The 27,634-nt window shown below is 49.6% G+C and overlaps 4 protein-coding genes across 12 annotated transcripts in view; 3 read left to right on the forward strand and 1 right to left on the reverse strand.

The window, feature by feature from the left end:
- Positions 1-2,300, forward strand: part of GFUS (GDP-L-fucose synthase) — a 237,290-nt gene extending 234,990 nt beyond the window's left edge. For 2 of the 3 annotated variants that reach the window (XM_065753224.1, XM_065753225.1), the window contains exons 4-10: positions 6-134; positions 346-419; positions 674-807; positions 889-953; positions 1,096-1,162; positions 1,233-1,312; positions 1,604-2,300. In XM_065753224.1, coding sequence (XP_065609296.1) covers positions 6-134; positions 346-419; positions 674-807; positions 889-953; positions 1,096-1,162; positions 1,233-1,312; positions 1,604-1,792 — 738 coding nt within the window. In that variant the 3' untranslated portion in view covers positions 1,793-2,300. The remainder of the gene's footprint in view (positions 1-5; positions 135-345; positions 420-673; positions 808-888; positions 954-1,095; positions 1,163-1,232; positions 1,313-1,603) is intronic. The other variant, XM_065753226.1, reaches the window with a different exon arrangement.
- Positions 2,301-3,034: 734 nt separating this feature from the next.
- Positions 3,035-6,573, forward strand: PYCR3 (pyrroline-5-carboxylate reductase 3). Its single transcript, XM_065753582.1, has 6 exons — positions 3,035-3,116; positions 4,041-4,105; positions 4,722-4,901; positions 5,037-5,249; positions 5,351-5,443; positions 5,852-6,573. Exons 1-6 carry the CDS (start codon positions 3,035-3,037, stop codon positions 6,032-6,034), a joined length of 816 nt encoding a protein of 271 aa, XP_065609654.1. The 3' UTR covers positions 6,035-6,573.
- A 1,107-nt stretch (positions 6,574-7,680) lies between these two features.
- On the reverse strand, positions 7,681-9,427 carry TIGD5 (tigger transposable element derived 5). The gene has a single exon (XM_065751700.1). It carries the CDS (start codon positions 9,385-9,387, stop codon positions 7,759-7,761), a length of 1,629 nt encoding a protein of 542 aa, XP_065607772.1. The 5' UTR covers positions 9,388-9,427; the 3' UTR covers positions 7,681-7,758.
- Positions 9,428-10,247: 820 nt separating this feature from the next.
- On the forward strand, positions 10,248-26,904 carry EEF1D (eukaryotic translation elongation factor 1 delta). 7 transcript variants are annotated; one of them, XM_065753161.1, is made up of 10 exons: positions 10,254-10,302; positions 11,643-11,671; positions 17,156-17,282; positions 18,888-18,959; positions 23,402-23,467; positions 24,564-24,657; positions 24,768-24,868; positions 25,609-25,869; positions 26,201-26,395; positions 26,809-26,904. In XM_065753161.1, the coding sequence occupies exons 3-10, from the start codon at positions 17,160-17,162 to the stop codon at positions 26,845-26,847; spliced, it is 951 nt and encodes a 316-aa protein (XP_065609233.1). In that variant the 5' UTR covers positions 10,254-10,302; positions 11,643-11,671; positions 17,156-17,159; the 3' UTR covers positions 26,848-26,904. The 7 variants fall into 7 exon arrangements, with proteins under 7 accessions (XP_065609232.1, XP_065609233.1, XP_065609227.1 ...); XM_065753160.1 differs by lacking the exon at positions 11,643-11,671 and having other exon boundaries at positions 10,248-10,302; XM_065753155.1 differs by lacking the exons at positions 10,254-10,302; positions 11,643-11,671; positions 23,402-23,467 and adding an exon at positions 15,148-16,346.
- The last annotated feature ends 730 nt before the right edge of the window (positions 26,905-27,634 follow it).

Below are 27,634 nucleotides of genomic sequence, written 5' to 3' on the forward strand. Positions count from 1 at the left end.
CCCAGAGGAGAAACATCCACATCAACGACAATGTCCTGCATTCTGCATTTGAGTGTGGGGTGCAGAAAGTGGTCTCCTGCCTCTCCACCTGCATCTTCCCAGACAAGACGACATACCCCATTGATGAGACCATGGTGAGTATCTCTGCTCCCGTTTGCAGGGACACAGCTGGGTCCTAGTATGGCCTGTCTGTTCTTCATCCTTTATCCAACCCATCCATGGGCAAAGCATAAGCTTGAACTTCTCCAAGATGTTCAAACCACACCCCCTCCTCATGTCCAAAATCTTGCATTGAGTTACTCTGTGCGGTCCCTGCTGAATTCGCATTGTGTCTCTTATCCCCAGATCCACAATGGGCCACCACACTGCTCCAATTTCGGCTACTCCTATGCTAAGAGGATGATCGATGTCCAGAACAGGTGTGAGGGCTGCGGGAGAACCATACTGGTGCAAGAGGGCTCTGAGCATCCCAGAATTATTGGGCCAGAGGGAAACTCCAGGGCTGACAGCACCTAAATGGGGTGGGGAGACACCCAGCCTTGGAAACTGGAGATGCCATGCCAAGTTGGGAACATAATATGGGTTGCTTTGTGCTGGACAGAGGGTGACACCACAACTCAAAGAATCTTAGTTTGAGTGGGGAGGGACTCACACAGCCCATGTTGTCACTCAGGGGTTACTTCGAGCAGCATGGCTGCCGCTTCACCGCCGTCATCCCCACCAACGTCTTTGGGCCGCACGACAACTTCAACATTGAGGATGGCCACGTGCTACCAGGGCTCATCCATAAGGTGTACCTGGCCAAACGTGAGTGTGATGGGGCATGTTATGGTTTGGGTGTTTTTCTTCCTGGTAGGGTTGTTCATGAATGCTCTGTTTTTCCCATAGAGAATGGCTCTGCTCTGACTGTATGGGGCACAGGCAAACCCCGAAGACAGTTCATCTACTCTTTGGTACGTGTGGCCTTGGGGAGCACTTGAGTGGGGACACAAGGAGCTGGGGGACCTCAGCACAGGCTGAGTCCTCCTGGGTTGTCCTGGGCAGCATTGATCCTCAGGGCCTGGGGTCCTCCAAGAGCCATCTGCTCCTCTGTAGGATCTGGCCCGGCTCTTCGTTTGGGTTCTACGGGAATACGAGGAGGTGGAGCCCATCATTTTGTCAGGTAAGGACAGAATTCCAAGAGGAAGAGGGAAAGGGGAAAGAATGGCCTCAACTCATCACCGTCTCCACAGTGGGAGAAGAAGATGAAGTCTCCATCAGAGAGGCTGCAGAGGCAATCGTGGAGGCCATGGACTTCAGGGGAGAGCTCGTTGTATCCTTTAGCATAGGGCAGATTGGAAAAGACCTCCCAGGTCATCCAGTCCAACCAGTAACCCGTCCCCACCGTGCTCACTCATAGAATCATCAAGGTTGAAAAAGACCTCTAAGATCATCAAGTCCAAACATCAAGACATGTTTGCCCACGCTTTCCTAATACTCCACCCAAACCTGGCATAACTTGGGGTCATTACCTCTCATCCTATTGCCAGGATGTGGGGCAGAGCTCAGCCTCACCACCTCAAGCTCTGTGCTTTGCCATTTCCCTTAATCCCTCCCACCCCAGTTTGACACAACTAAGGCGGATGGGCAGTTCAAGAAGACAGCCAGCAACGCCAAGCTCAGACGCTACCTCCCCGACTTCCAGTTCACACCCTTCAGACAAGGTGAGAAGGGGGCACACCACTGCATGTTTGTCCCCCTGTGCTCCCCATCTCAAACCCTACTGATGGCATCTCTCCATTCTCAGCTGTGAAAGAGACCTGCACCTGGTTCAGCACCAACTACACCCGTGCTAGGAAGTGATGGAGTGGTGCACATGTGTCCTCTTTAACTCAGGGTTGTCCTTTGCTGGGGCAGAGGATGGGGTTTGGGGGCTGACAGTGATGTTTCCAAAGCAAAGGGGTACCAGGATCCTGGGTACGCTTGAGGGTGAGCAAGGAGAGGGGGAAAAATTAGTGAAAAATCATCAAGTAGCATCTTATGTAGAAAAGACCCTGCTCAGGTATCACTCCCTTCCTACCTGCTGTAGGGTGCAGACCCCACTGAGGGCTTTGGGAGGCAGACTGGGGGTCCCAAAGGTACTGCTGCCCCCAGAGAGATTCCAAATAGGGCAGCAGCAGCAGACACTACGGTTGCATTGATCACAATCATCCCTGGGGCATGGGCTGGCAGCTCCTGTAATGGACTACACTACTAATTATGTGTAATTTGGTTGTAATAAAGATGCTGATTGAGGCTGTTACTGCAGCACAGGAATCACAGAGGAGTGTGTGGTGTTGATTTTGGTGCGTGGGGAAATGCAGCTGCATGGGGACTGTCCCATAGCCTCCTATGGGACAAAGCATCTCCTGGAGGGACCAAAAACCACTGCCTGGTCCTGGTGAGCCCCTGTCATGGGGACCATGGGAACAGCAAGGACCTATGAAGGAGACAGCCATCACTACTGTGGTCTCAGGATGTCAGCAGCCATTAGAGCAAGAAGGGGACCATGGGTAACCTATGGAGGAGATATCTATCATGACCCCAAGTATTGGAGTGGCTGTTCCATAACTGTCAGGTCACTGGTGTGCACGGTCACGGAGGGTGCGCCCTAGAGGAAGAAATAAGAGCGGAGGGAGCACCCAAAAAAGTTGAGAAGCAACCCCCCACCCCCCGCCTCAAATTCAAGAGTACCTCTTCCATAATAATAATAAGAAGAATAAAATTCCAGGCCATAAAAGCTGCGTAGATAACCCCTGATCTGAACAGGGTTAGGAGCTCCCCCTTGGCTCGTCCCCAAAGTAGGAGGCGTTCCCTACGTCCCCCCACTTCCCACCCCACATTCAGTGGCCCCACCCCGGACGCAGTCCCCAAACCACGTGGAGCCACCCGGAAGCTGCGTGGCAGCCTTGGCCACGCCCCCCGTACCCTAGCGCCCTGCAATCGCCGCGCGGGGGTGTGGCTCGACTGACCAATGGGAAAGCGGGGAGGAGCGAGGGGGCGTGACTTGGGGGCCATGGAGGCGGAGGAGCTGCGCGTGGGGTTCGTGGGCGCCGGGAGGATGGCGGGGGGCCTCGGCCGGGGACTGCTGCGGGCAGGTATGGGGGGACAGAGCCTTGGGAGGGCGGAGGACACGTGGAACAGCACTGGGAAAACTCCAGGTCTGGTGTACTGTCCTATGGAGCAGTGTGGGACAGCCCTGTGCTCCACCCTAGGTGTCCCTGCCCCCATAGAGCTGTGTAGGGTCACGAGGACAAGGCTGTCCCCTTTGCGGTGTCGCTGTCCCATAGAGCAAAGTGGGGAGAGCTATGTCCAGCCCCAACTTCGGTGACTTTTCCTTATAGATCAATGCAGGGACATGAGGACAGGGCTGTCCTCTCTGGGATAAGCCTGTTCTGTATGGCAGTATGAAGACACCTCTGTCCAGCTCCGATGTCCCTCCCCTAGAGATCACTGTGGGGACACTCTTAGATCGACGTGAGGATGAGGGGACATGTCTTTCCCCTTTGGGATGTCCTGTCTTGGGACAGCATGGGAACATGGGAACAGCTGTGTCCAGTGCCACCTCTGGTTTCCTTTCCTTATGTTGGGACGTGGGGACAGGGCTGTCCCCTTTGAGATGTCCCTGTCCTGTAGAGGAGTGTGAGGACATGGGGATAGGTCTGTCTTACTCTGGTTGTGGAGACAAGGACACCACTGATCAACTCCGGTGTCTTTCCCCTGTAGAACAGTGAGAGGACATGGGGACAGGGCTGACCTCCCTTGGATGTCCCTTGTCCCATAGAGCTGCTTGGGGACATGGTGATGACCCTCCCTATGGTGCTAACCGAAGATATACCCCCAACATGTAGGATCACTTTCATTGGCACCGTATGGTGCCACAACGATGTCCCCATGGCGTGTCCCAATCCCCATTGCTCCATGTCCCCCATGTTAACAGGGCTGGGGAAAATTATCCCATTGGTTTTGGGGCATCCCATGTGCCACCCCATCCACTCATCCCTGCCCCTTATGTCCCCAAGGGAAGGTCCCTGCCAACAATATTGTTGTCAGCGCTCCCTCGGACCGCAACCTGGAGGTGTGGCGGGTGAGTGGCATGGGGAAGAGTGACAACCCCAATGGGAGGTGGCATTTGGGGTCACCTTTTGTAAAGCTCTGCAGGGCTCTGAGGGACATTGGGATGGAATGTCCCCAGGTGTCCCTTGGAAGGGAACATTGGGTTGGGACATTGGGATCGGAACAATTAGAATGGGTCAGTGGGGTTGAGATGTTGAGCTGGGACATGGGGTGGGGACATTGGGGTCAGGACAATGAGGTCGAGATGTGGGATTGGGACATGGGGTTGGGATACAGCGTTGGAACTTTGGGGCTGGGACATGGGGCTAGAACATGAGATTGGGACGTGGGGTTGGGGCATGGGGCTGAGACACTGGGTTGGGGTTGGGACACGGGGTCAGGATGTGGGGTCAGGACTGGAGACTGGGGCATGAGGTTGGAATGTGGGGTTGGGACGCTGGGGTTGGGATGCAAGACTGGGGCATGGGGTTGGAACCTGGGACTAGGACACTGGATTTGGACCCAGGATTGGGACACTGGGGTTGGGATGCAAGACTGGGACACGGGGTTGGAACCTGGGACTGGGACATGATGTTGTGATATGGGGCTGTGACAGTGTTGTGACCCTGTCTCCTGCCCTTGTGCAGGAGTGGGGCTGTCACACCACACACTGCAACCTGGAGGTGCTGCAGGAGAGCACGGTGGTGTTCCTGGCCACCAAGCCCCATGTGCTGCCCACAGTGCTGCAGGAGCTGCGTCCTGCTGTCACCCCCCAGCACCTCCTCATCTCACTGGCGGCTGGTATCACCTTGCAGAAGCTGCAGCGGGTGGGTGCACTCCTATTCCTCTTGTTCCTTCTTCCCTTCTCCTTTCTCCTCTTCTTTCTCCTCTGCTTCCCAATCCCCCACCCCACAAGCCCCCGCTGACCCCCCCCACCCCCTACTGATCCTATATTCCCCCAGCTGCTCCCTGCAGGGACGAAGGTGCTGCGCCTGATGGCCAACCTGCCCTGCGTGCTGCAGGTTGGAGCTGCTGTGTTCTCCCGTGGCACTGGGGTTGGAGATGGGGATGCAGCTCTGCTCCAGTCCCTGCTGTCCCCATGTGGACTGTGTGAGGAGGTCCCTGAGCCCTACATCAACATCCACACCGGGCTCAGTGGCAGTGGCGTTGCCTACGTAAGTTACTTACTTACTAAGTAAGTAACCCATTTGCCATATTGGGGTGCTCAGTTTTTGGGGTCCCGTCTTCTCCCCACTGTTCCCCCCCCCCCCCCCAGGTTTATCTGTTTGCTGAAGCCATGGCTGAGGGGGCTGTGAAGATGGGGATGCCAGTGGGCCTGGCCAGTAGGATCGCAGCCCAGACACTGCTGGTGAGTCCATGGGGTCATCCTTACCCCCAGTGCAGTTACTGGGATGTGGGAACAGCCCTATGTCTAGCCTTGAGTGCCCCTTCCTTATTGTATAGAGACATCCCTGACTCCACCCCTTGGGGTCCCTGTCCCATAGACGAGCATGGGGACATGGGGACACCCTTGTCCAACCCCAACTCTGGTGTTCCTCCATTATAGAACAATGTGGGGACACAGGGACAGGGGTGTCCTCTTTGGGTGATCAAGTGCTATAGAGCACCAAGGGAACATTGCTGTCCCTTCCCTGGGGTCCTTATCCCATAGATCAGGGTGAGGACATGGTGATCCTCCATCCATAGATGAGACGATGCTGTGATTCCTGAGCAAAAAAGAGGTTTGTGGGAACCTCTTGTCCCCTTAAATCCCCAGGGCGCAGCAAAGATGCTGCTGGAGACAGGAGAGCACCCAGCAAAGCTACGTGGGGATGTCTGCACACCTGGGGGGACCACCATCCATGGACTGTACCAACTGGAGAAGGGAGCGTTGAGGGCCACCGTCATGAATGCAGTGCAAGCAGCCACTGAGCGGGCGTGTGAAATGGGGGAGGATTAACAGACATCCCACCTCATCCTGTGGTTGTGGAGACCACAGCCCTTGGTGCCACCAAACTGAAGGCTGTTGACCCCAGATGGAAGCCACCAATCCAAAGCATGGTGCCACCAAACTGAAGCAACCAAACCGAAGCCTGGTGACTGTAAACTAAAGCATGGATGACAGCAAACCGAAGCACGGTGATCCCATACTGAAGGTTGGTGACCCCAGACTGGAGCTTAGTAATCCCAGATTCAAGCATGGTGACACCAAATCATGTTGGCCAGCAAACTGAAGCCTGGTGACACCAGACTAAAGTATGGTGACCCTCAACCAAAGCCTGGTGCCACCCAATCAAAGCCTGGTGATCCCAAACTCGAGCCACAAGACGAAAACTCGGTGACATCAACCTGAAGCCTGGTGCCACCAGACTTAACCATGGTGACCCCAAACCAAAGACCTAAAGGTTCCTTGAGCCTTCTGGGAGATCCTGCCCAGAGGTGGGAGATGCTGAAGTGTGTGGCCACCATGGAGAGGGATCTAATAAAGGTGGGCAGTGTGGTGGCAGGTTTGGCTTCTTCTGGTTCTTCTCTTGTCCCTGTTCAGTGGGATGCATCTGTGTGGTGGCAACAGCAGTGGGGTTGGTGCCACTGTGATGGGTGGGATGGAGGTCACAGCATCACAGAGTGGTTAAGGTTGAAGGAACCTATAGGTCCATCTGGTATGGCACGAAGATGGGGATGGGGATGTAGTTTTGGAGTGAAGAGTTGGGATGAGCCATAGAACCATGCAATATCCCAAGTTGGAAGAGACCCACAAGGATCATGCAGTCCAACCCCTAGCTCCACACAGGACCACCCCAAATCCAAACCCTACATTGCAGTGGCTCTGGGGGACCATTTACAAAAGATGGCCTCAGAGCAGGAATAAAAATCCATTTAATCTTCATAAACTCTGAAGTTAGGAGACAAAGACAACAAATAGAAACACCCACCCCACAAATTAGCTCTAGTGATTTTTTTTCACCTTTCTTACAATAATTAAGCTCAAATTTTAACAAAGTCAGGTTGAGAAGAGAGCTGCTTAATTCATATCTCCTTGTTTTGGGAGGAAAACACTTTGGCAGCAGGAAGGGTACCACCAACCCCTTTAGCAAAGCATCCCAGGAAATAGAAATGCAGCAGCTTGCCCCAGTGTCCCAGTGTGCCTCCATTTCCTTATGGAGTTGGCAGAGTGTACCCATCCCATCGCCCAGAGACCATCCTGGGATTACAAAATAGCACCTCCCAAATACATTTAGGGTGAGGAACAACCCTCTGTTATGCAAGGTATGGAGGGCGTCACACACAAATAAACAATCCCATGAGCTCTATATTGTTGAGTCCCCATTGCTGGGACCTCCATTGATAACCCCATAGGACAAACAGGGTGTCCCCAACCCCATGGATGTTCCAAGCCACCATGGGACAATCAGTATGTGTCCTTATTCCCTTGGGTGTCCCAAGCTACATGGATGTCTGCAGCCCTAAGAGTGTCCAAGCCCCATGGGACAATTAAGAGTGTCCTGAGCCCCATGGGTGCCCCCAGCCCCAGCGGGGCATCCCCAACCCAATTTGTGTTTCAAAACCCATGGGTGTCTTCAGCCCTTTAGGCATCCCAAGAGCCCCATAGGTGTCCCAAGAGCCCCATAGGTGTCCCAAGGATGCAAGGTGCTCAGTAGCCAATGGGTGACCAACCACCTTGCCCTAGGGATCGGGGCTGCTGCCATGGTGCAGCCTCTGGGCCATGCTGATGAGGGAGCGGAGCTGCACCAGCTTCAGTGGGCCCACTCGCCGGGGGTCCTGGCCCTCTAACCAACGCAATGCTGTCTCCAGACCTCTGATGGCTTCATGGGCCGTGGGCATCAAAGGGGATCCCTCTTCTCCAGTACCATTACCCCTTCCACCAGCTCCTTCCTCTTCCTCTTTGCACTCTCCAGGGCCTTCCTCCATTGCGTCCTCATCATCTTCCCCTGTCCCTGGGGCCATATCATCCAAGTGCAGCCAGTTGGCAACCTCCTCAGGAGTCAAACGTTTGTAGGCCAGTGCAGCCAGCTGGGTCAAATCACTGAAAACCTTGCCATCTCCATTGCCTTCCTCTCCAGTTACACAATCTCCTCCTCCTCCTCGCTCTTCCTCCCCAGGCTGGGGCTCAAAAGCTGCACGCAGTCCCAACAACCAACATTTCTCAATGGCACTGGGAGAGATGAGGTCCCAAGAGAGGCCAGCCAAATAGAGCATGTCCTTGAGGAGGAAGGAACGTGCAAAATCGACAGGGCCACCAGCACTGATGGCCAAGCGCAGCAGTTCCCGCTTATAGAGCTGCTTGAAGGCTGACACCACCCCTTGTTCCAACGGTGCTGGGATTCGGCTGCCTCCTCCAGTGGAACTGATCCCAGTTGGGCTTTTGGAGAGAAAAAGAGCACGGATGGAGCCATCGGGGGTCTGGAGATGGGGGAGATCCTCATGGCGACCCCCAGATGATGGTGGGGAGGTGAGAAGCAGTACAGCCTTCTGCTGGAGGCAGCTCCGACGTAGGTAACGTTTGACACACGGCACAAAATCCTCAAAAAACCAAGCCCGGAGAAGGGCCGGCCCCAACCTGGCTTCAGGGCTGTAGCGATACCCAGCAGGGAATTTCTCCTGGTTGTGATGACAGAGGCTGGGGGGATCACGAAGACCTCCAACCACCAACGGCTTCAGTTTGTGGGTACCAGTCAAGTTAGCAGCCAAGAGCACAATGACACGTTGGCGAGGAGCTGTCCGCCCGGGGAGCAGCTTCCAGTAGAGCCCAGTGACATTGGCATTGTAGATCTGCTCATCACCATAACCTCCAGTGTCAGAACCCGATGTTGGCGGAAGATTGGGATGGGCAATGGAAGTGCGTTCAGGTTCAGCATGTAGAGCACCTTCGCCATAGATGCGTTGACTGGAGATGCCGTGACGTTTCTGCCAACGCCAAAACCAACCATGACTTGCCTTGAAGGTACACTCAGGGCCGTAGATCTGACGGGCAAAGGCTTCTGCTTGTGCTTGGATGAGAGGCCCAGAGAGTGGCACACCATGCTGCCGGAGTGCAAGGAACCATGCATAGACGGCGCGGTCAATCTCCTCTTCATTGGCCAACCGCATCTTCTTGCGTTGGGTGCCCACCTCTCCGCCCAACTGTTCTAGGAACCAACGCAGCTTGGCTTCATCCTTCAGCCAACCCCGTAGGGTTCCCCCCGGCACCCCAAAAGCCCGGCACACCGAAGCTTGCCGTTCTCCTTTCTTTACCCGCTCAATGGCATGCAGCTTGTCCTTGATGGAGTATGCTCGGCGGAACGCCATCTTCATTGACACCCCACCACCGCCACTATTGGAGATGCCACCGCCGTTGGAGATGCCACCACCGCCACCACTGGAGATGCCACCACCATAGGAGATGCCACCGCCATTGGAAGTACCACCACCACCACCAGAGCTGCCTCTGCCCTTGGAAGTGCCACCACCACCACTACTGGAGGTGCCACTACCATTGGAAGTGCCACCACCGCCACCACTGGAAGTGCCACCACCATTGGAGCTACAGCCACCGCCACCAGCACCAGTACCACCACCCTGCCGCCCTCCCGCCATGCCAGCCGCTCCCCCACCCACCTCCTCTTCCTCCCCAGCCATGGAGCAGCCATGCGGTGCGGGGATTACTATTATATTGTTGTTTTGGGGTGTTTTTTTTTTAGCGGTGCGCGTTATAAGCGGGGCGGGGCGGGGAGGGGCGGAGCCGCCCTTTGTCTCCGCTCCGACCCCCGGAGGCGGCCGGGAAGGGCGGGGCGGCATGCAAAGCGCATGCGCAAACCCCTCTCTCTTCCCTCCCCCCCCAGCTTAGACCGCTCCATTCTCCCCCCCCGCCCTCCCGCGAAGTTGGACTCTCCCTCTGCGCAAACTATGCGCGTGGAATGTACCACTCTCTAAACAAGGGGGAAAAGGAAATCTCCTTTTTCACCCTTCCTTTTTCTACCCTCTTCCTCCCTTTTCTCCCACCCCACGCTCTTCGCGTGGCTGTTAAAATCAGAAAAATAAGGCGCGATCCTCTTTCGCCGCCTTTCAACAGCAAAACGCGCCCGGTATAAGTTTTTATCCCCCCCCCACTGCCGCCGTGAGTGGTTCGCTCCGCCCCACAATACCCCGCGCGCGGAAAGCCGTTCTCCTTTTTGCCCCGTGGACGCCGAGCGGAGTGGTGCCGCGTGCGGGGCGGGCCCAGCGCTGCCGGTAAGTGCAGTCCGCTCGGGTTCCTCCTCACGTACGTCTGTGGGCTCTCCCCGTCGTCCCTCCGTCTGGAGGGAAGAAAGATGTAGGGTTAGGGGCGGGGAGGGCTTCCCCACCTGGGCTTTAGGGGCCCAAAGGCATAAGGAATAATGTGTGTCCTCATCCTCTCCCCCCAAATCTTTGAGGTCCGTTTTCCCCCTATGTACCTCAGTCTTGAGGACGTGTTATCTTTTAGGGGCCACTTTCCTTGTCCCGGGGTTAAGGAAGGGGGACTTCAGGCTTGTCCCATCTCTTTGGGTGTGGGAAAATCATTTATACCCTTCCACCCCCCAAAAGTTGGATGTGGGGGGCTTTAGGTCATTTATATCCACCCCATTCCCCCCAGAAGTTGAATGTGGGGGGCTTTAGGTTGTTTATACCTACCCCATCCCCATAAAAAGGAAGGTAGGGTGGGCTTTAGGTCATGGTCATTCATAGCTTCACATCCCCTCCCCCCAAAAAAAAAGAGTGGATGAAAGGAGGTTTTAGGTCACTTACATCCCCATATCTGCCCAGAAAAGTGGATGTGACAACGCTTTATGTCATTTATACTGTCCTTGGTTATCTTTGAGACCTGTTCATCTCCCAGAAGGATGTGGGGAGATTTGTGTTGCCTGTTATCTTTGTCTCCTTTGTCAGGTTTAAGGAAGGGGGGCTTCAGGCTTCTCCCACCTTAGTAGGGTCAGAGGTTGTAGGATGTGAGAGCACTCCATTACCTGTGGCTTATCTCTCAGGTCTATGCAGGTTTTTGCCTTTCCCGTGCTTGGTTTGGAGCTGGAAGTCCTGCAGTGTTGAATTCCTACATCATCCCCACCCCATTAATGGGCAGAGCTTGGCATGGGTTGTGCTCTGCCTTCAGCTGTGCTATGTTTGGGCTCTGCCTGCAACCCTTCACCCTTTCCAGCACCTGGCATCATCTCATCCCACTTTACTGTCTCCCTGTGCTGCTGTTCATAGCCCCTCTAACCTTTTTAATGCCTCATTGCTCCTTTTTGTTTTCTTTCCATGTTAGCTGACTCGGGAAGTGCCCTTTCCAGAGCTCTGTTTTTGGCAGCAGGATGGGGCTGAGGCTGCTGACGTCCTCTCTTGGCTCTTGCAGAGCATTGCAGAGATAACTTGAGCTGCTGAGGCTGCTGCTGTGTGTCACGCCTTCCTTCTGCCCCACTAAAACTCATGGAGATCTATTCTTTCACATCTAAATCGCTGATGTTTTGGATTTGATTCTAATCTGGTGTCCTCTCTGGAGGAGAAAAGTGCCTTTGCTGTGAGCTGTATGGCTGTAATTCTTTCCTCTCCTTTTTCAGGTGTGCTCTCTTTCTCCCTGACCTTGCAGGTATGCTTTTTTTCCTATTCTGCTTGCTTTCAATTTGCTGTTCTGTGTGAAGGTGACCACTTCTGTCTCTCCCTGCTGCTGATTTCCTGTGTCCTTGGTTGTGTTTTCATTGGCAGTCAGCAGTGTTGTTGTTGGGAGCAAAGAGTTGAGGTTTCAGGTGATAGAGTTGGGGTGTCACTGTTGTTTCCCTGGGTGAAAGATGGTGTGGAGCTACTGCTATAGTAGCACAGTGATCTGATGGATGTGGTTCCTCTCCTGTGTCCAGCTGTTTTGTGCTGCTCTTCTGATTCAGGACAGAGCCAATTCAATGAATTAAAGCAGCAAAACATCAGTACTAGACAGTCTGCAGAAATCAATGTGTTCCTGTATGGTCCTTGAGGTTTTTCCTACAGCTCTTGCTCCCTGGGGAGCACAGAATGTCCTATGAGCTGCACTGAGTACCTGTCCTCCTGCTGCCACCTGACACTCGTTTCTGATGCCATCTCTGCCAGGAAACTGAACCATCTGTAATCTTACTCTCTTACTTATGACTTGCAGAAAGCAGCTGTCACTCTCCTCCAGAAATCAGAGTTGGATGAGATGTACTGCTTGTGCTCATCTAAGGAGACTTTTCTAGACTGTGGGAAGCACTTTAGCAGCTTCAGTGTGGCTTAATTTCTGGGAGAGCTGTGTTCAGTTGTGGCACTGCCTCATTGCTGTGTGTTGTTGGCATCTGGCAGGTCAGCTGAGATTAAAATGATCAGCTCCAGTGTATGGAATTGTGTAAGATCTACTGCAAACTGTATCTGGGAAGCTGCTGTTAACATCTTTGTAACCCAACTCTGGAGAAGGTTGATATATTTATTTTACAGGCTCTCAACTTAATGGCTTCTATTAACCAATAAACAAAATTATATGGTTAACAGAAAGAATAATGCCATGTTATATTGTATATTGTATTGTTGCAGAGATATTTTACAGATGGTATAGTTAGAAAGATTATTCTGATTGCCTCCTTCCATCATAATAAAGGAAAATGCTCACCCATGTCCTAGGCTTGTGGTAGGAAACTCTAAAGGAGTGATCTCCAGAAAGAGATCCTTCCCCCAGTGCTGATCAGCCCTTAAATGGGGTCTGGGAGAGGTGGAGTCACTCTCCACCCTTTCTGGTCACACAGGTGATTTGCTTTCACCTTTGCTCCTGTGGTTGACTCAGTGCTCACCTCAGGTGATCAAGCAGTGGTTCAGGCTGTGATTCAGCAGTTCCCAAACAGGAATGGACTTAACTTTTTTTGCAACAACAGTCTTAGGATAGTGCATTGTGTGCTTTGGTCTTCTGGACTTCTCAAAAAGTAGCTAGATTTCAGGTGATAATGCAGCCAAATAGCTTAAGTTCATAGCTTACGTTGGATTTACAGAACAGCAGTAACTTTAGGCATTATCCTGCAGGAATGGAAGCCCTGCACACGTTAAAGTACCCAGGAATTGTTACAACAAATACCAGCACCAAAGGTCTGAGGCAGCAGATAAAACTAAAAAGTTGTCTTATGGGTTTCTGGAAGCTCCTCTTCATTAACTTATGGGACAGCTAAGCACTGAGCTGAGTTACTTGAGAGCATTTGGTTACTTTGGTATTAACTATTAGTAACAGCATTAGCATTGTGGCTTTTTGAAACATCTTATAGGTTGTGCAGAACTGTTGCTGGTCGAAGTCTGCCCATTTTGCTTCACAGAGGCATACAGGAATCAATTCTTGGTGCACAGACATTCTGGGCTTATTCAGGACATGTGTTCTCCATTCAGTCTTCATTACACTGAAATAGGACTGCGAGCTTGTGCCTGGTGAATCTGTACATCTGCAAATATGTATGCTGGGAGAGCTGGAGGTGCTCTGATCTGGAATTGATGATCTGAAGCAAAGGTCTGCACCAGCAGATGTGGTGGTTTGTTTGTTAAAACCACTGTTGTGTGTTAAAGCCTTTGTATCTGCCTTTTCAGTGGAAGAACTGGTGGGTGCAGAGCAGAAATGATGCTTTCCCCATTCTTATTTGTTTGTAAACTTCATCGTCAGTGTAGGTTTTGTCCTTTATTATTCCTTATTTAAAACTAAAAGGTACTGGGTGGCTATCTTGGTAAGGATGCATGGCTCTGGAGAGTTAATCAGCTGTAAGTTTAATGAAGTAGGCTGTGTACTTGAAAGGGGGAGTTCATTTGCGGTTGGCTGTGTCCTTGTTAAATCTTTCAAACTTGGCTATTCCTCTAAACTTCCTATTTTTTTTTCCTTATTGCTGTCACAGGAACTAAAGAAGTAAGTACTCTGCAGCTGTCCTGTGGTTTGGCACTTTTGGGAAATGGGTGTAAAGACACAGGCCTGACGCTTTACCAGTGGTTTTATAGACAGATAATTGCACAGCTTTCAGGTTTCTACTGGAAGATTATGGCTTTGGATGGTGATAACACCCCCTTTGGGTTAGGGAGATATTCCCAATAATGGATCTTGACTGCTTTATTCACTCATAGCCTGTGTTGTTTTTTTTGTCCCTGGGATGACCTGAGTGAATGTGGATCAGATGCAGAGCCCTTATGTTCAGTCTGGGAGTCCTTACTGATCTAAGCAACAGAAAAACCCAATTGTTTTGCCTTCATGCTTTAGCTGCATGTCCTAGCTGTGTAGTTTCAATTGTGGGTTTTGTGCTCATCAGTTTATGCACCAGACCTGAATGGACACGATTTCAGAACACATGCACTGTAGAGCCATTTTTGCACAGCACTTCCTGCAAAATGCTCTTTGAATTTACATCTTTGAATCCTTTTCTCCTGTGCCAAATGAAATGTGGGCATTGCTCTGGCAGATGCTGCCCTCTGGGAATTGCATTTAAATTGGAGCTCATGTAAAGATTCTGTTAAGGGAGATTTAAATATAATACTGTAGTGTTTTGCTATTTAAAACGTCATATTTCTTCCCCTAGTAAATTATGCTGAGAGGAGGAAAGCACAAAGCACACACAGTGGGTTGATTTTTATTTTTACTTTTTTTACACTTGAGTAAAAGATTTTTTTGGGTAAGATCATGATCTCCAGTCTTGGTTGCTTTTCACTGCTAGTTCCTGGAGATTCTGAACCAAAATTGTGCTGTCAGCTCCCTCTGCTGGCTCTCCAGGAGCAGAACACAAATCGGTATAAGTAATGACCTCTAAAGGTACTCAACAATTAGGGCATCCTTTTTTCTTTAAGCATATCTTCCCATATCAGTGCTCTGTTGACAGTACCTAATGGGTAACTGAGGGCTAACCTACTGTCATGAAAAAATGAAGGCAGTTTAATTTCCTTGAGCTTCAATTTTATATTTAGAAGGAATTTAACTGAATGCTTGGGCTCATTAAGGTGAATAATTATGGCTTTTGACTCTTACAGAACTTAAAGTACTAAAACTTAATGCATGCACTCGCTTGATTGAGTCCTGCTGCTACTACATTGTTGTGCTTATCTCTTAATGCTGCCAGTCTTTGGAAGATGAGAACGAGGAAGCCTTCCTGCCCCATAGAAAAAGTGTGGGTAGACAAGCACAAGTACGATGAAGCAGAGAGAGTGCATTATGAAAGAGAAGCAATGTTGGCCACCGTAGCCCCAGAGGAGTGCCCAGAGCTGGAAGCTGTCAATGGGGTCTGCAATGATGACTCTGCTGAAGGTGAATTCAAGGGAGACCTGAAGAGAGGCAAAAATGGCAAGAAACAAAGGAAGAGGAAGCGTTCTCCCAAACCCAAAAATATGGTCTCCAAGCTTGACTCTGTTTTGAGTGGTTTAATAGCTGACAGTGTGTGGTTTGACAAGCCTTTGTATGATCATGCTGAGAACTTGTATAGGAAAAAGTTAGTGGATTGTCAATACCAGGAGGCAGCAGAGACTGAGCTGCCTGAGCCAGAGGCTGTCCAAGATGCTCCAATGCCATGGATGATTCCAGCAGCCCTGTCCTGCTCCCATGGCAGCCTGAGTGCGTGTCACCACATCGTTCAGGGTGTCTGGGTCAACAAGTTTGACTTTGATAAGGCTGAGAAGGTGTTCCTTGAAAAGTCTCAGTTCTTTGTTCCTCCAAACGTCCTCACCATCCCCTCTGTGTGCTCAGGTGGTGGGAATGTCAGGCTGGGAACACCGGATGAAGGCTATGTAACAGCCCTGCCTACGCCTGCTACACCAAGCTTAGCTCCTGATGTCATTAATTCCACTTCCCTCGTTAGCAGCTCGCCTCGCTCTGCAGAGCCGACGGTCAATGGTAAACCTCAGGCTTCCAGCTTGCAAGCTCTCATGTCAGAGGTGTGGTTGGAAAAACCCCTCTACGACGGTGCTGAGAAAAGCTTCTACGAGAACATGTTCAACAGTCCCCCACCAGACTCCCCCCAGGCCTCAGAGAACTGCCAGGATGTTGGGAAGAGCCCCACCGTTGGGAATCAAGAAGGCACTGAGCATGTGGAGCAAAGCAATGGCTCTCAGCATCCTCCACCCACCTCCTTCTTCCTGCATGAGGACAGTGAGCATGTGTGGCTCAACAAGATGACGTACGACAGCGCTGAGGCACGCTACTACGCAGCTGAAGCTCTGAAAATGTCCAGAGCAAAAGAGAGTGTGGGGATGCCACAACCTGTGGCTGAAAAATCCCAGCCAGCTGCTGAGGGTTCAAGCATACCTGCACCAGAAAAGAAGTAGGAGAAGTTTATCGTGGGGGTATTACATGTGGAAATTGGGTCAGGATTGAGCTGGAGGAGCTTGCGCGTGTAGAAGATGAACGACCTTTGTGTCTGTGGGACTGAGCATGTGTTGTGCTGTAGGGAGAGGCTGCTCTTGGGTTGTTTGTGGGATGGGAAATGGGGAAACCCCTTCAGAGAGGTTGGGGAAAAGATACCTTAGTGGTTTATTAAACCATTTGGTCTGCAAGGTAGCTGGATTCCAGCCTATTTGGTGCTTGGATGTGGTTGGTCAGGAAGAGCTTCTTGTTGTAGGTGCCCTGTGGCCAGGTGGAAAGCGTGCACTAAGACTACCAAGTGTTCAGAGCCTTGTTCAAGGAGAGCTGAGATTTGTTGAAATTTGTGACCTGTAGGATCAGGAGTTACCTGACAGAGTTGTGGCTTGGATCTCCTGTCTTTGGTTTCAGCATTAAGAGTGTTATCCCCTATCTGCCTCATGCACAGGACGTCTTTCTTAGTGGTGGATTCCTATGTGTGTTGAATGTGATCTTGAAAAGCCTCTTTGGAAAGCTCTTTGCTGGAAGGTGGTGCAGATCAGCTGATTTATTGTGCCCTCCCAGTGTCCTTTTGCTTAATACAGGTCAGGCAGATGGGAGGCTCGTTAGCCTGCCCTGCTTTTTTAATAGGATCCTGTTTACTTAAAGCTTCCCACCAGAGGGGGGGAACCACTCAGCAGAAAGCTGCAGCCACAGCTCTATGGGGGTAGACAGCTGCTCGCCTGAAACACTCCTAGAAACCTCATTTCATTCCTTTTCCTCCCTCTGCAGAAACATGGCAGTTGAGTACCTTTCCAGTGAGAAGATCTGGTTTGACAAGTTCAAGTACGACGATGCTGAGAGAAGATACTACGAGCGGCAGGTGAACGGGCTAGCCAGCAGCTCTTCACACCAGCAGGTAACACGCTCTCAAGCCTGCTGGAGCCCTAATGCAGAAGGACACTGTCCACCTGGATGTGTCCTTCTGCTTTATTTCCACTCGGAATGTTGCTTTTTGCAAGTGTGAGTGGCTCACTAAGCCCACCCTGTTTTGTCTTTGTCTATTGTTTGTGCACCAGAACTTGTCCAGCACAAGCAGTGTGCTTGGGAGATCAGGTGCCCTTGTGAAAGGTGTTGTTTTGCTGTGTTTTTGGAGCTATTAAGCTTTTCTTGGCAAGGCTTATATTGGATATATGTAATGCTTGATGTTTAAAGAAGGGCTGGACTAGATTATCTCAGAGGCCTTTTCTGACCTTTATGATTCTGTGAAGGTGCCATGACTCCAAATTCACCAGGAATTACGTTTCCTCTCTTTGTACCCCCTGCAGTGTGATGCAGGAAAACTGTGGCACAGCACTGAGCTGGGGGGGAGCAGGTGGAATTGGGAGCATGGTGCTGCTGCAACACACCTGAGCTAAAATAGTTCACACAATTCTTAGTCCCAAACTATTGCCTTTTAAAGCACAGAGCTATTATAACCTCTTCCTGCAATGTAGAAAGCTGTTAACTGCTTATGCACTCAGTTGGTGATGTGGAAAGCTGCTTAGCAATATTCACGTGGCTGTCCTGCAGGTTTTCTAGGGGAAGCTTCTTGCTTCAGTAGTAACTCCTAGACATGCTCTGTCTGTTCCTGGTGCCTCTGCTAGGATAGTGGTGGCACAGCATTGGAGATACTTGCATAAAAATTAGAAGCTGTAGGTAACCATCTGAAGCAAATATTGAAGAGATTGAGTGGGGGTGGGGAGGAGAGAGGGAAGAAAACAGTTTATTTTGTGCCACATAAGGAAACTTTACCTCCAAGAGGTTGTTTGAAGGCTCTGATGGAGATGCTGTAGTGTTCTTGCACCTACTTCTATGCTAAGGAAGAAGGTCTGTGGTCCTTAAAACCAGTCTGCAGCCTCCAAGTGGTCATCCACCTGAGTATGTTCGGGCTGGTGCATGTCTGGGCTGTATGACTGAGTTTTGTAGGCAGTTTCATATCGCAGATCTTGCTCATGGGGTCTGGAAGAGATGAGAAGTCAATGGATCAAGAGGGGAATCCTCCCCATGGAGTCAGCAGGAAAATAAGGGGAGAAAAACCACAGTGTGTCGCTGTCCCCTGGAATATTCCTTGATGGATGAAAGGCTTTAGTTTGTGTTTTCGTTGCATTCAGATAGGAAGTGATATTAAAGAAAAAAAGAAGGGCTGCCTGATGGTACATCTCTAAGGAGCACAGAGGTGACTCCAGCCCTCTGCCTGCAAACCATGCAGGGTGAGAACAGAACTTGGGAAGCCCTGAACTGGGTGATTTCTGGACACGTGGTCTGTTGTGTGGACACGATTGTCTGATGTGTGCTGCTTGATTAAGAACCAATCCTCCTTGCAGCTAATTGAGCAACACTTCCTAAATTATTAGAAGGAACCCTCCCCTATATTTACCCTTTTTATTTATTTTTTTGCCTTTTAAACCTCCCTGACCAATTTCCCATGCTTCCTATATTTTTTTTTTAAAGAAAATCTTGGTTCTTTCTGCACTGTTTGCAGGAGAACGGAGCCAGCACGATCCTCCGCGACATTGCCAGAGCCAGGGAGAATATCCAGAAATCGCTGGCCGGAGTGAGTACCCGAGCTCTCACCAGCTGGCTACCTGCAACCATTTTTAGCTGTGGTGCATCTCACAGAACTCTTCAGTGACCACTTCATAGATATGATGTGGTTTCTTATTTTTAAGTCAGGAGAGATGAGTAAGGTGTGCAGCGCTGTGTACCACCAGCACAGCACCATCTGACCAGGAGCAACGTTGCTACCAGAGTGCATGCTGCTTGCTGGCCTTGTAGTGCTCGTAAAACTAACTGGATTTGGGACAAAAATTCTTCCAGCTGCATTTCTTGACTTCTTCTCCTGGTGGGTGTTAAGAGTTTGTTCTCACAGCACTTAACACTTCACTGTAAAAACTGCCATGCTGGGCAGCAAAGCCACTGAGCTGCCAGCAGGATTGGTCTCCCTTGGGGTACACTGAACTGCCACCTTCCCTTTCCTGTTTTGCTTTCAGTTTAGGGTATGTGCAAAAAAATGGTGTCTTCCATCTGCTGCGTGTAGGGAGTTCAATCTGGCTGTGAGCTCCAAGTCTGGACTGTCCCATGAGTGTTCAGATGTTTGGAGGTGTTTTTGTGCTGGTAGAGGCAGCACTGTTGTTAATTCATCTTTTTTTTCAGCAGGAGGCTGGTAGCTTAAAACCAATCCACTTTTCAATTTATGGGTGACGAGTAAAATCAGGAAGGGTAGAATACAACACGTGTCCTGATTTGTGACCTCTGCATACTTCCATCTGTGGTTATCCATCTGTATTGATTTGGCCTCATAACTCCCTCCTTCTAAATCTGGCAGGCAACTGAGCACTTCTCAAGGGGAGTATTTTATGTTCCTCCTTAACACAAGCAGTAAGAAGCTGTGTATTTGGGGTGAATACAAAAGACTTAGGCTCATTGCTTTTTCCCATGGTGATCTCACTGTTCCTGTGGAACTTGATGTTACAAAGGCAACTTCTGCAACTGCTCGTGTGAGTGATCCAAGTGCTGCACTGGAAACTTGGATGCAGGAGCAGTGGGGGTGTATTGATAGCAAGGCTGCTGGGAAAGGGTGAGCTTTACTGTGGTTGGATTTGGTGGTTCTGAAGGCAGTGTTGGAATCATGGGGAAGTTGGGACATCTTGTTAAAGAGGAAAGAAATGCTTGGAAGCTTTTTAAATGCTAATTTCTGACAACAGCTCAGGGAAGTGGGGAAAATAATACTCCATTTGGGCACTCAGTAGAAATTATGTGCCCTAATCTAAGGCTTGTAGCTTGGATTTCAGGAGGGCACATAGGTGGGGAAGAGAACCCCCATTCCCTCTTCCACCAAGGCTAGGAATCGTTTTCCAAGTAAAATATTTAAGACCTTCTCAAATGGAGCTGGATCTAACATCTCTTTCCTCCAAAACCTGCAGGAGCAGAGCCTGGATGTGGTGAATGGGGTCAGGAAACTAAATACACATGACCTGGCAGTGCTGCTAGTCTGCCCTGCAGGTGCATTCTCATTTTAGAGAATGGCCTGTGGTTTGCCAGAGACTGAGCTTAGCCCGATGAGTTTCTTGTCCTGACCTGTGCCTCCTGCTTAGTGAGAAGTGTTTCAGCTTGGGTTATCAAGTCCTGTCATAGGGAGGGTGAGGAGAACACCAGAACAGTGCTGAAAATATAAACCCCAACAGAAGTCCAAAAGCTGTTCTGCTTTTTTTGTTTGTTTGTTTCCTGCAAAGACTCTGCGGGTTTGAGGATTTAAGGTTGGGATTGAGCTATAGCATCTCAAAATCTGGGTTGTTGCTAGAAGTGGGTTTGAATTTTCCAGGCTTGGAGGAGAAGTGTTGTTCTGCATGACTGCATTAGGGAAAGCATCTTGTACCCCAATCTGCTTCCCAAACATGCAGTTTCTTGGAAAAGCTGAGCATATGGCAGTGGTCTCCTCCTTGATCCCATTTTACAGACTGTGCCTTGTTCTGACCATCCCACAGAGTTTAGTTTATCAACACATGACCATATCCTGGCCCTGGGGTGTAAAGCAGTAAGCCACAGGGTCTCCTGTTTCTATGTGTGGGTTAGAAAGACTGAGCAGTTGAGAAATCAGCCTGAACCATCAGGTTTTTTTTTTTTCTTTTTTAGAACTTTAGTTTCTGATGGATTATATTTAATCCTGGACAGGCATCCCATAGAGCAAGACTGGAGTTTGATGTTTTCCAGTGTGTGATGGAGCGCTGGAAGGGTTTGGGTACTGCTTTTGTACTTCCTGAAGGAGAGCACAAAACTGATGCTAGAAACATTTGTTTGCACATACCTTTCAACCTGCTTTGCATGGTCCTCCCTGCTTTCAGCAATCACTCCAGCTGATATCTGCTTCATCACTAATGCTTTCCCAGGCCAAGTTTTCAATGTGTGCTGCAGCTGATGGCATTGAGACCTCAGGTGGTGAGAGATCTTACAGATGGGGTCATGAGGCACAGAAAGGAATGACTTGTCCAGCATCATCAGCAAGCCCAGCAGCGCTGGTGGCTGAGCTACCATTTCTTTTTACCCTCCCATGGGGCTGTAATGAATGGGTGCTGCTGTGGGATTCTGAAGTTCTTTGCCCCAGTTTGTTCTGTTTCTAAGCCCCCTGTGTTTGTCTGGCTCCTGGGTTTGTTTCAAAGCTGTGCACACACCTGATTTTGCAAAAGTGCTCAGGGGTCACATTCAGAAACCAGCCAGGATCCATCCTGCTGGCATAATGCAAGTGAAAGCCTCTTGTAGTCCTCAAATATGATTTATTTTTTTTCAGTTTGGTTTATGGCCAAAGCTGTGTTTCCCAAGCTCAGGCACGCTGACCTGAAGGAGAGAGGTACATTCACTTCTCACATGCAAAAAAAAAAAGTAGAATTTTTTTTGGATGGAGCAGTGAGTGCTTTGGCAACTTAGACTGGAGAGCTTATGTGTTATCCAGTCTGTAACATAGTTTGTAAAAGCTGCATACTGTACTTCACAGCTGGTTTATACATTAAAGGAAAGGGCTGATAGCTCCAGATTCTTCTTGGAGGGAAGTGCCAGCTTTCCATCAGTGTCTGTTAGAGGAAGAGCTCTGAGCTGTTGAAGTCCAGACATGAATTTGTCTTTCAGCTGATAGTGGAGAAGTGTGACCTTTGCCAGCTTTTCTCCTTCATTACTGTTCTTGTCTCTGACTGCTAAAGTTGGTTTTAGAGTCAAACTTCAGAGAGGGCCTGGAAAACATTAGGAGCTGCAGCCGTGAGGTAAAGTACAAGTAGTAGCTGAAGAGATGCTCTGGAACTCCCCACCTTTGGGCTTTTGAATCTCTGTCCTTGATATAATCCACAAACACTTGAGTTGAACTTCCTTTTGGCACAGTTGAGTTAGAAGAAGAACGAACTCCTGGTTGTGCATAGGAAAAAGCACTGTAGGTAATCTGCAGCTTATGCTAGCAACCACATCTCTAACAGCTTACAGCATCCCCAGCTCAGAGGGAAGCCCACAGATTCCTGTGGGATGCTTTTCTTAGCTTATATAATTGGGACATGTCCACCTTCCAGAATTGGGATCTTGGATCAGTGTTGTCACAGAATCTGGTTTCAAAGCCCTCTTGTCTTATTGCAAGCTGTAGCTATGTCCTTTCTTAGTAAGCCTGCTTAAATGCTTTGTTGTTTGTCTCAGAAATGTGATGAGAGCTTCAAACTGCCAAAAGCTGCACTGCTGTGCTGAATCAGCAAGCTGATTTTGGGGGCCAAAAGTTCTGCATCCCTCCATGCAGGTGGCAGCTCCTGTGTGTGTTGGTCATGAGTAAAAGTGCTGTTTTGGGGTGGGGATGGGTATGACTCCTGGCAGATTTCAGTCTTTTCGTTGAGTTAACATAGACCTTGGCCCTTGCATTAAATTGCACTGTGGATGATCTATGTAAAACAGGAAGAGGTCAGGTAATGAGCCTGCCTGCAATTTAGTTTTTTTTTTTTGCCTTCAGTGCACAAATCTGTTGTTCATCTGATGCAGTGAGCCCACTGTGGCCAGCAGTGCAGTGGTAAAAACTCAACACCATTGAGTTGTTGGGTGTGGAATGGTGTTGTTACCTTTCTCCTCTCTAAGAGGAGGTCATCAGCAGTAATTGGAGACCTGCTAGGAGTCTTGGAGCTTCACGTGTGTTTCTGCCTGTAGGGTATTACACCATGCACGGACAGAATTAGCTGAGACTGTGGTGTGTGCTGCAGTAATGCATGCATTACAGCCTCAAAGGTGGAGAAATGGCAGATGCTGTACTCCTTAGTTCTGACACTCTGCTGTGTGACTTCCTGCAGGCGCTGCAGTGTGCAGCATGAAGATGGAAGAGCTCATGTTTCTATGCAGGCTTTGTTTGGTGTGATGTTAGCTCGTTGTTTGACCACCTTGTCAGCATGTGGATCTGCTTCCTGCACTCCTCCAGCATGAGCGAAATGCTTTTCTATCTTCTTTGTTGAACCAAATATCCCCCAAACTTTTTGCACTTTCCAGAAGAAGACAGTTCCACGTAGTAAAGAAGCTCCTGCCCGTCAAAAGAGGCAGTCAGGCCGCTCAACTGTAAGTCCCCTGTGCATGAATGGAGCTGGTTGTGTGATACAACAGGAGGCTGCAGTGCAGACGTGGGCCAACTTCTGCTCCTTTTCAATGGGGAGCATTTATCCTTTAGCATGTGGTTGTAGTTCACCCAACAGGGTCTCACTGGCATGGCATTTAGGAGCTGCAGATTTGCACTTCCATTCCAGAGACTTGATAGCCTGCAAAGATGGATTTCGCGGTGGTTTTGCCCTCTGGTCTCAGTCCCTTTTGGGGTGGGTGGAGAAAGGTCTCTGACATTCCTGCTCAGAGCATCTCCCACTGTTCTGTGCATCCCATGAGAGAGCCCTGCTGTGCCAGGGCCCTTAATCTTCCAGACCTGCTTTCCATTTCTCCATATTACTCTCTCTTCATCTTAAGTGACTGCTTCTCCACTGTGACTGAAAACAACATTATTATATGCAGAGTGCACTTGAGAGAACGTGGATCTTCACTGTTGTATTCAGTTATTAATGGCACTTAAAGCATGAAGGACTGTATTTTCTTTCTTTTTTTTCTTATATGCCAATCTAAAGTTACAGATAAGCCCTTTTTACTGCTAAACTGAATACTTTTGAAGCTGAATTGGTATAATTGCTCCTTCAGGGTGTGTTAAAGTGAGTGTAAGTTGCTTTGAGAGGAATTTAAGGCTGAACTGGGGAAGGTGGGAGTGTAGAAATGCCATGATCTCTTTGCAGCTTTTGTAGTGACTTTGCTGTGTGATGTTAGCAGGTCATTTCTGTGCTCTGTGCCTCAGCTCATCTGTAAGAGGAGACAGCTGCCCCACAGAAGGGACTCAGCATGATAACTTTCGAAACATTTTGTTGTTTAGTGATAGTCTGAGGCTGCAAGGAATGCCATCATCCTTTGCTTGTCACTGCCAGATGAAACTTGTGTTTTAGTGCTTCATTATGTAGAGCTAGCATCTTTTCTTTAAAGCTTTCAGATGAAATGTCTGTGTTCTTAGCTTAGTACTTAAATTTTCTTCCCCAAAGGCTTGACACTGTGCTTTGTTTCACTAAACCACTGAGCTTGGGAGTGGGTGAACAGATTTATTTCATTTCCCCTTTCCTTATTACAGAGTGCAAGCACAAGTTCTTCTGGGCCTGGTGATCAAAATGAACTTCTTTCCAGAATCTCTCACCTGGAGGCAGAAAATCAAAACCTTCACAGTGGTAAGTAGGAGAATTTTCTATCATACAAGCAATCTGGGTGGGGTAGTTTGCCCTGACTTGAGAGCTGATGCAGAATCTACAAACACAGTTTCTCCCCCTCCTTCTTGCAGTTGTTGCAGATCTCCAGAAGGCCATCTCCAAGCTGGAAAGCCGCCTGAATGCTCTGGAAAAATCCACCTCCCACCAACCCTCACCTGTTCCACCAACCCAGGTGAGTCTCAGCTAAGCACTGCTTTACTGTCACAAAGTGCCAGGTCGTTTCCAGGGTCTGTCTGGGTGCTGAGAGTGGGGAGGTCCTCATAGTTAGGATGAGATTGGTGCAGCTTTTCTGGCAGTTTTGGCAGCTGCCTTATCTTTCCCAAACCTGTGTGTGCAGAAAGAAATCGTATACCTGAAGACAAGCAAGGAAGCTCATGCTTGAGTAAGGTGTTTAGTTGCTAGTGCCTTAAGTTAGGAACTCTTAGGTGCATGTGAGCTGTGTATTCCTTATTTTGTTGAGGGGAGAAAATACATTTCAGTAAATCCTTTGCTTGTGAACCTCTAGATCTACAGCATCCTGGAAAATAGTGTGTTTTCCATGTGAGTGGAAAGAGGCAGGCTGTTATCTCCAAGGGTCTTCAGGGCAATGTAAAGCCACAATTTATCCAGAGGAGACCTTGGATCAAGCAGTAAAGCTGTTGTGTAAGGCCAGCTTCTCAGCTGCTCTTCTGCTCACGTTCTAGATATTCTGAACCACTGAGCCCTTAGGAGAAGGATCAGCTTTTGACTGTTTTTACTCTGTGGGTTGTTGTGATGGGTAAATTCAAAGCTCCCTCTGGTCCAGTGTGCTGTGTTGATGGCTGTTGGCTGATTCTTCACATCCTGTGGGCTGTGCTTACTGTCTTTAGCCGTGTGAACTCTTCTCTTGTGTTTTCCTTCCTGCAAACTCGAATGCACGTCGCCCTCACAAAGAAAGTGGAACCATTCAGTGTTCCCTCCAAGAAAGTAGAGCTGCCGTCCACTTCACCTGCCAAGAAAGCTGAGCCAGCTCCTCCTGCAGAGAACGATGATGATGATGATGATAATGACATCAACCTTTTTGGCAGCGATGATGAAGAGGAAGATCAAGAGGCTGCCAAAGTGCGGGAGGAGAGACTGCGTCAGTACGCTGAGAAGAAGGCCAAGAAACCAGGTCTTATTGCCAAATCCTCCATCCTTCTGGATGTGAAACCGGTGAGTAGGTGAAGTGGGAGAGCTCCTGAGTGAGGCTGTGAATTGTCTCACTTGGGCATCTGAGTTGAAGCTTTGACCTACACGTTTCCAAACAAGGGTTCAGAGTGAGGTGAGATATTGCAGGTGGGATCTGCAGCCTTTGTGCTGTTCCAAAGCAGATTTCTTGATGCAAGAAGCATCTGTCTCATATCTGAAGGGTGTGGAGGAAGAATCTGTTAGCAGAGGGGTTGCGTGTGATGATCCCAAGGAGTCTCCTCCAACTCCTACATTTCTGTGACTTCTGTCATTCTTATGTGACCTCTCATTAAATTCCTTCTTCCTGCCCTTGCAGTGGGATGATGAGACTGACATGGCAAAGATGGAGGAGTGTGTGCGGTCCGTCCAAATGGATGGGCTCGTGTGGGGAGCCTCTAAGCTGGTCCCAGTAGGTTATGGCATTAAGAAACTCCAAATCCAGTGTGTAGTGGAGGATGACAAAGTCGGGACAGACATCCTGGAGGAGGAGATCACCAAGTTTGAGGACTATGTAAGTATTTTTCTTGAGCTTCGTAACGACATTTTGCAGACTTTTTATCCACCCACTTGGGGCAGCTCCTGCTTTTACACTCAACCTAGGCAGCACCGGGGTGGGAATGCATGAGTTTAACACTGATGATTAAGGCTGGAGGTGCCTCCATCCCCATTCTGCCTCCACTGCCATGGAAATGGAGGGTAGAAAGGAAGACCTAAGGGGATTACCTAAAGACTGATGCAGTCAGTAGCACACTGTTGTCCTGTTAGGACCCTTGAGGGTGGCTCTTAGCACAGCTGGGGAGCTTGCCTAAGATCTGTGCAATTGTCAGTGTGTTTTGAGCAGAACTAGTGCATGCTTTGAAGAATTCCCTCACTGTGAATGCTTTATTCCTGAAAATGCCTTGGTGACCTCTTGCTGTGTTGCAGGTGCAAAGCGTTGACATTGCTGCTTTCAACAAGATCTAGAAGCAAACCTAACCTCTCTGATACTGTAACTAATAAAAGATTAAGGAGTGCAGATTGGATAGTGACTCTCTCTGTTAAGTGCAACTTCCCCCGAGTGATATGTTGGGAAATACCTTTATCTTGTTTGTCCTCTTGATAAAAGGAAGGACCTTGACAGGAGGATGATACTTATGTTTCCAGGTTGCTACTTGTGATACCCTTAGCAGCTCATTCCTGCAGGTCCTCCTTTCTGAGGAGCCAGGCCTGTGCTGTGTCAGGCCTATGAAAAGGGGAGGTGACATTTCTAACTGTAGGTGTTCATGGGGTGACACAGTGCAGTGTCCAAGGTCCAGCTGCCAACACCCACCAAGAGGGAGGCACTGTGTGAGCACAGATGGAGCTGCAGCAGTGACAACTCCACCCAGACAAGAAAACTGGAACTGCAGTGTCCTGTGGCCTGCCCTGTGACAGTATCTTAGATCCTGGTGTCCCTGCTTGTCCTTGTGTTACTATCCACAGTGTCCTGCATCCTTCCATGCACTGCGTGCCTCTGTGCTCTGTCCACTTCTACCCACAGTGTGCCCAATCTCCCTGCTGTGCCCCTAAGACAGAGTGCTACCAGCTGTTCCCTGTATACCTCCCCAAGCCACTCCTTGCCACCTGTGTAGTTGTCTGCCCCAAATTATCAGGTGTCCTCAGGCCCTTTCTATGTCTCCAGTCAAGTGTCCCCACTTACTGCCACCCATCTCTTCTTCCCTAAAAGCCATCTTGTGCCCCAGCCCTCAGGTCCCACTGAGTCCCACCTGCA

The sequence above is a fragment of the Cyrtonyx montezumae genome, unplaced genomic scaffold (assembly GCF_038088225.1).
Source record: "Cyrtonyx montezumae isolate F1298 unplaced genomic scaffold, pur_monq_1.0 scaffold_8, whole genome shotgun sequence".
In the NCBI taxonomy this organism is placed as follows: domain Eukaryota; kingdom Metazoa; phylum Chordata; class Aves; order Galliformes; family Odontophoridae; genus Cyrtonyx; species Cyrtonyx montezumae.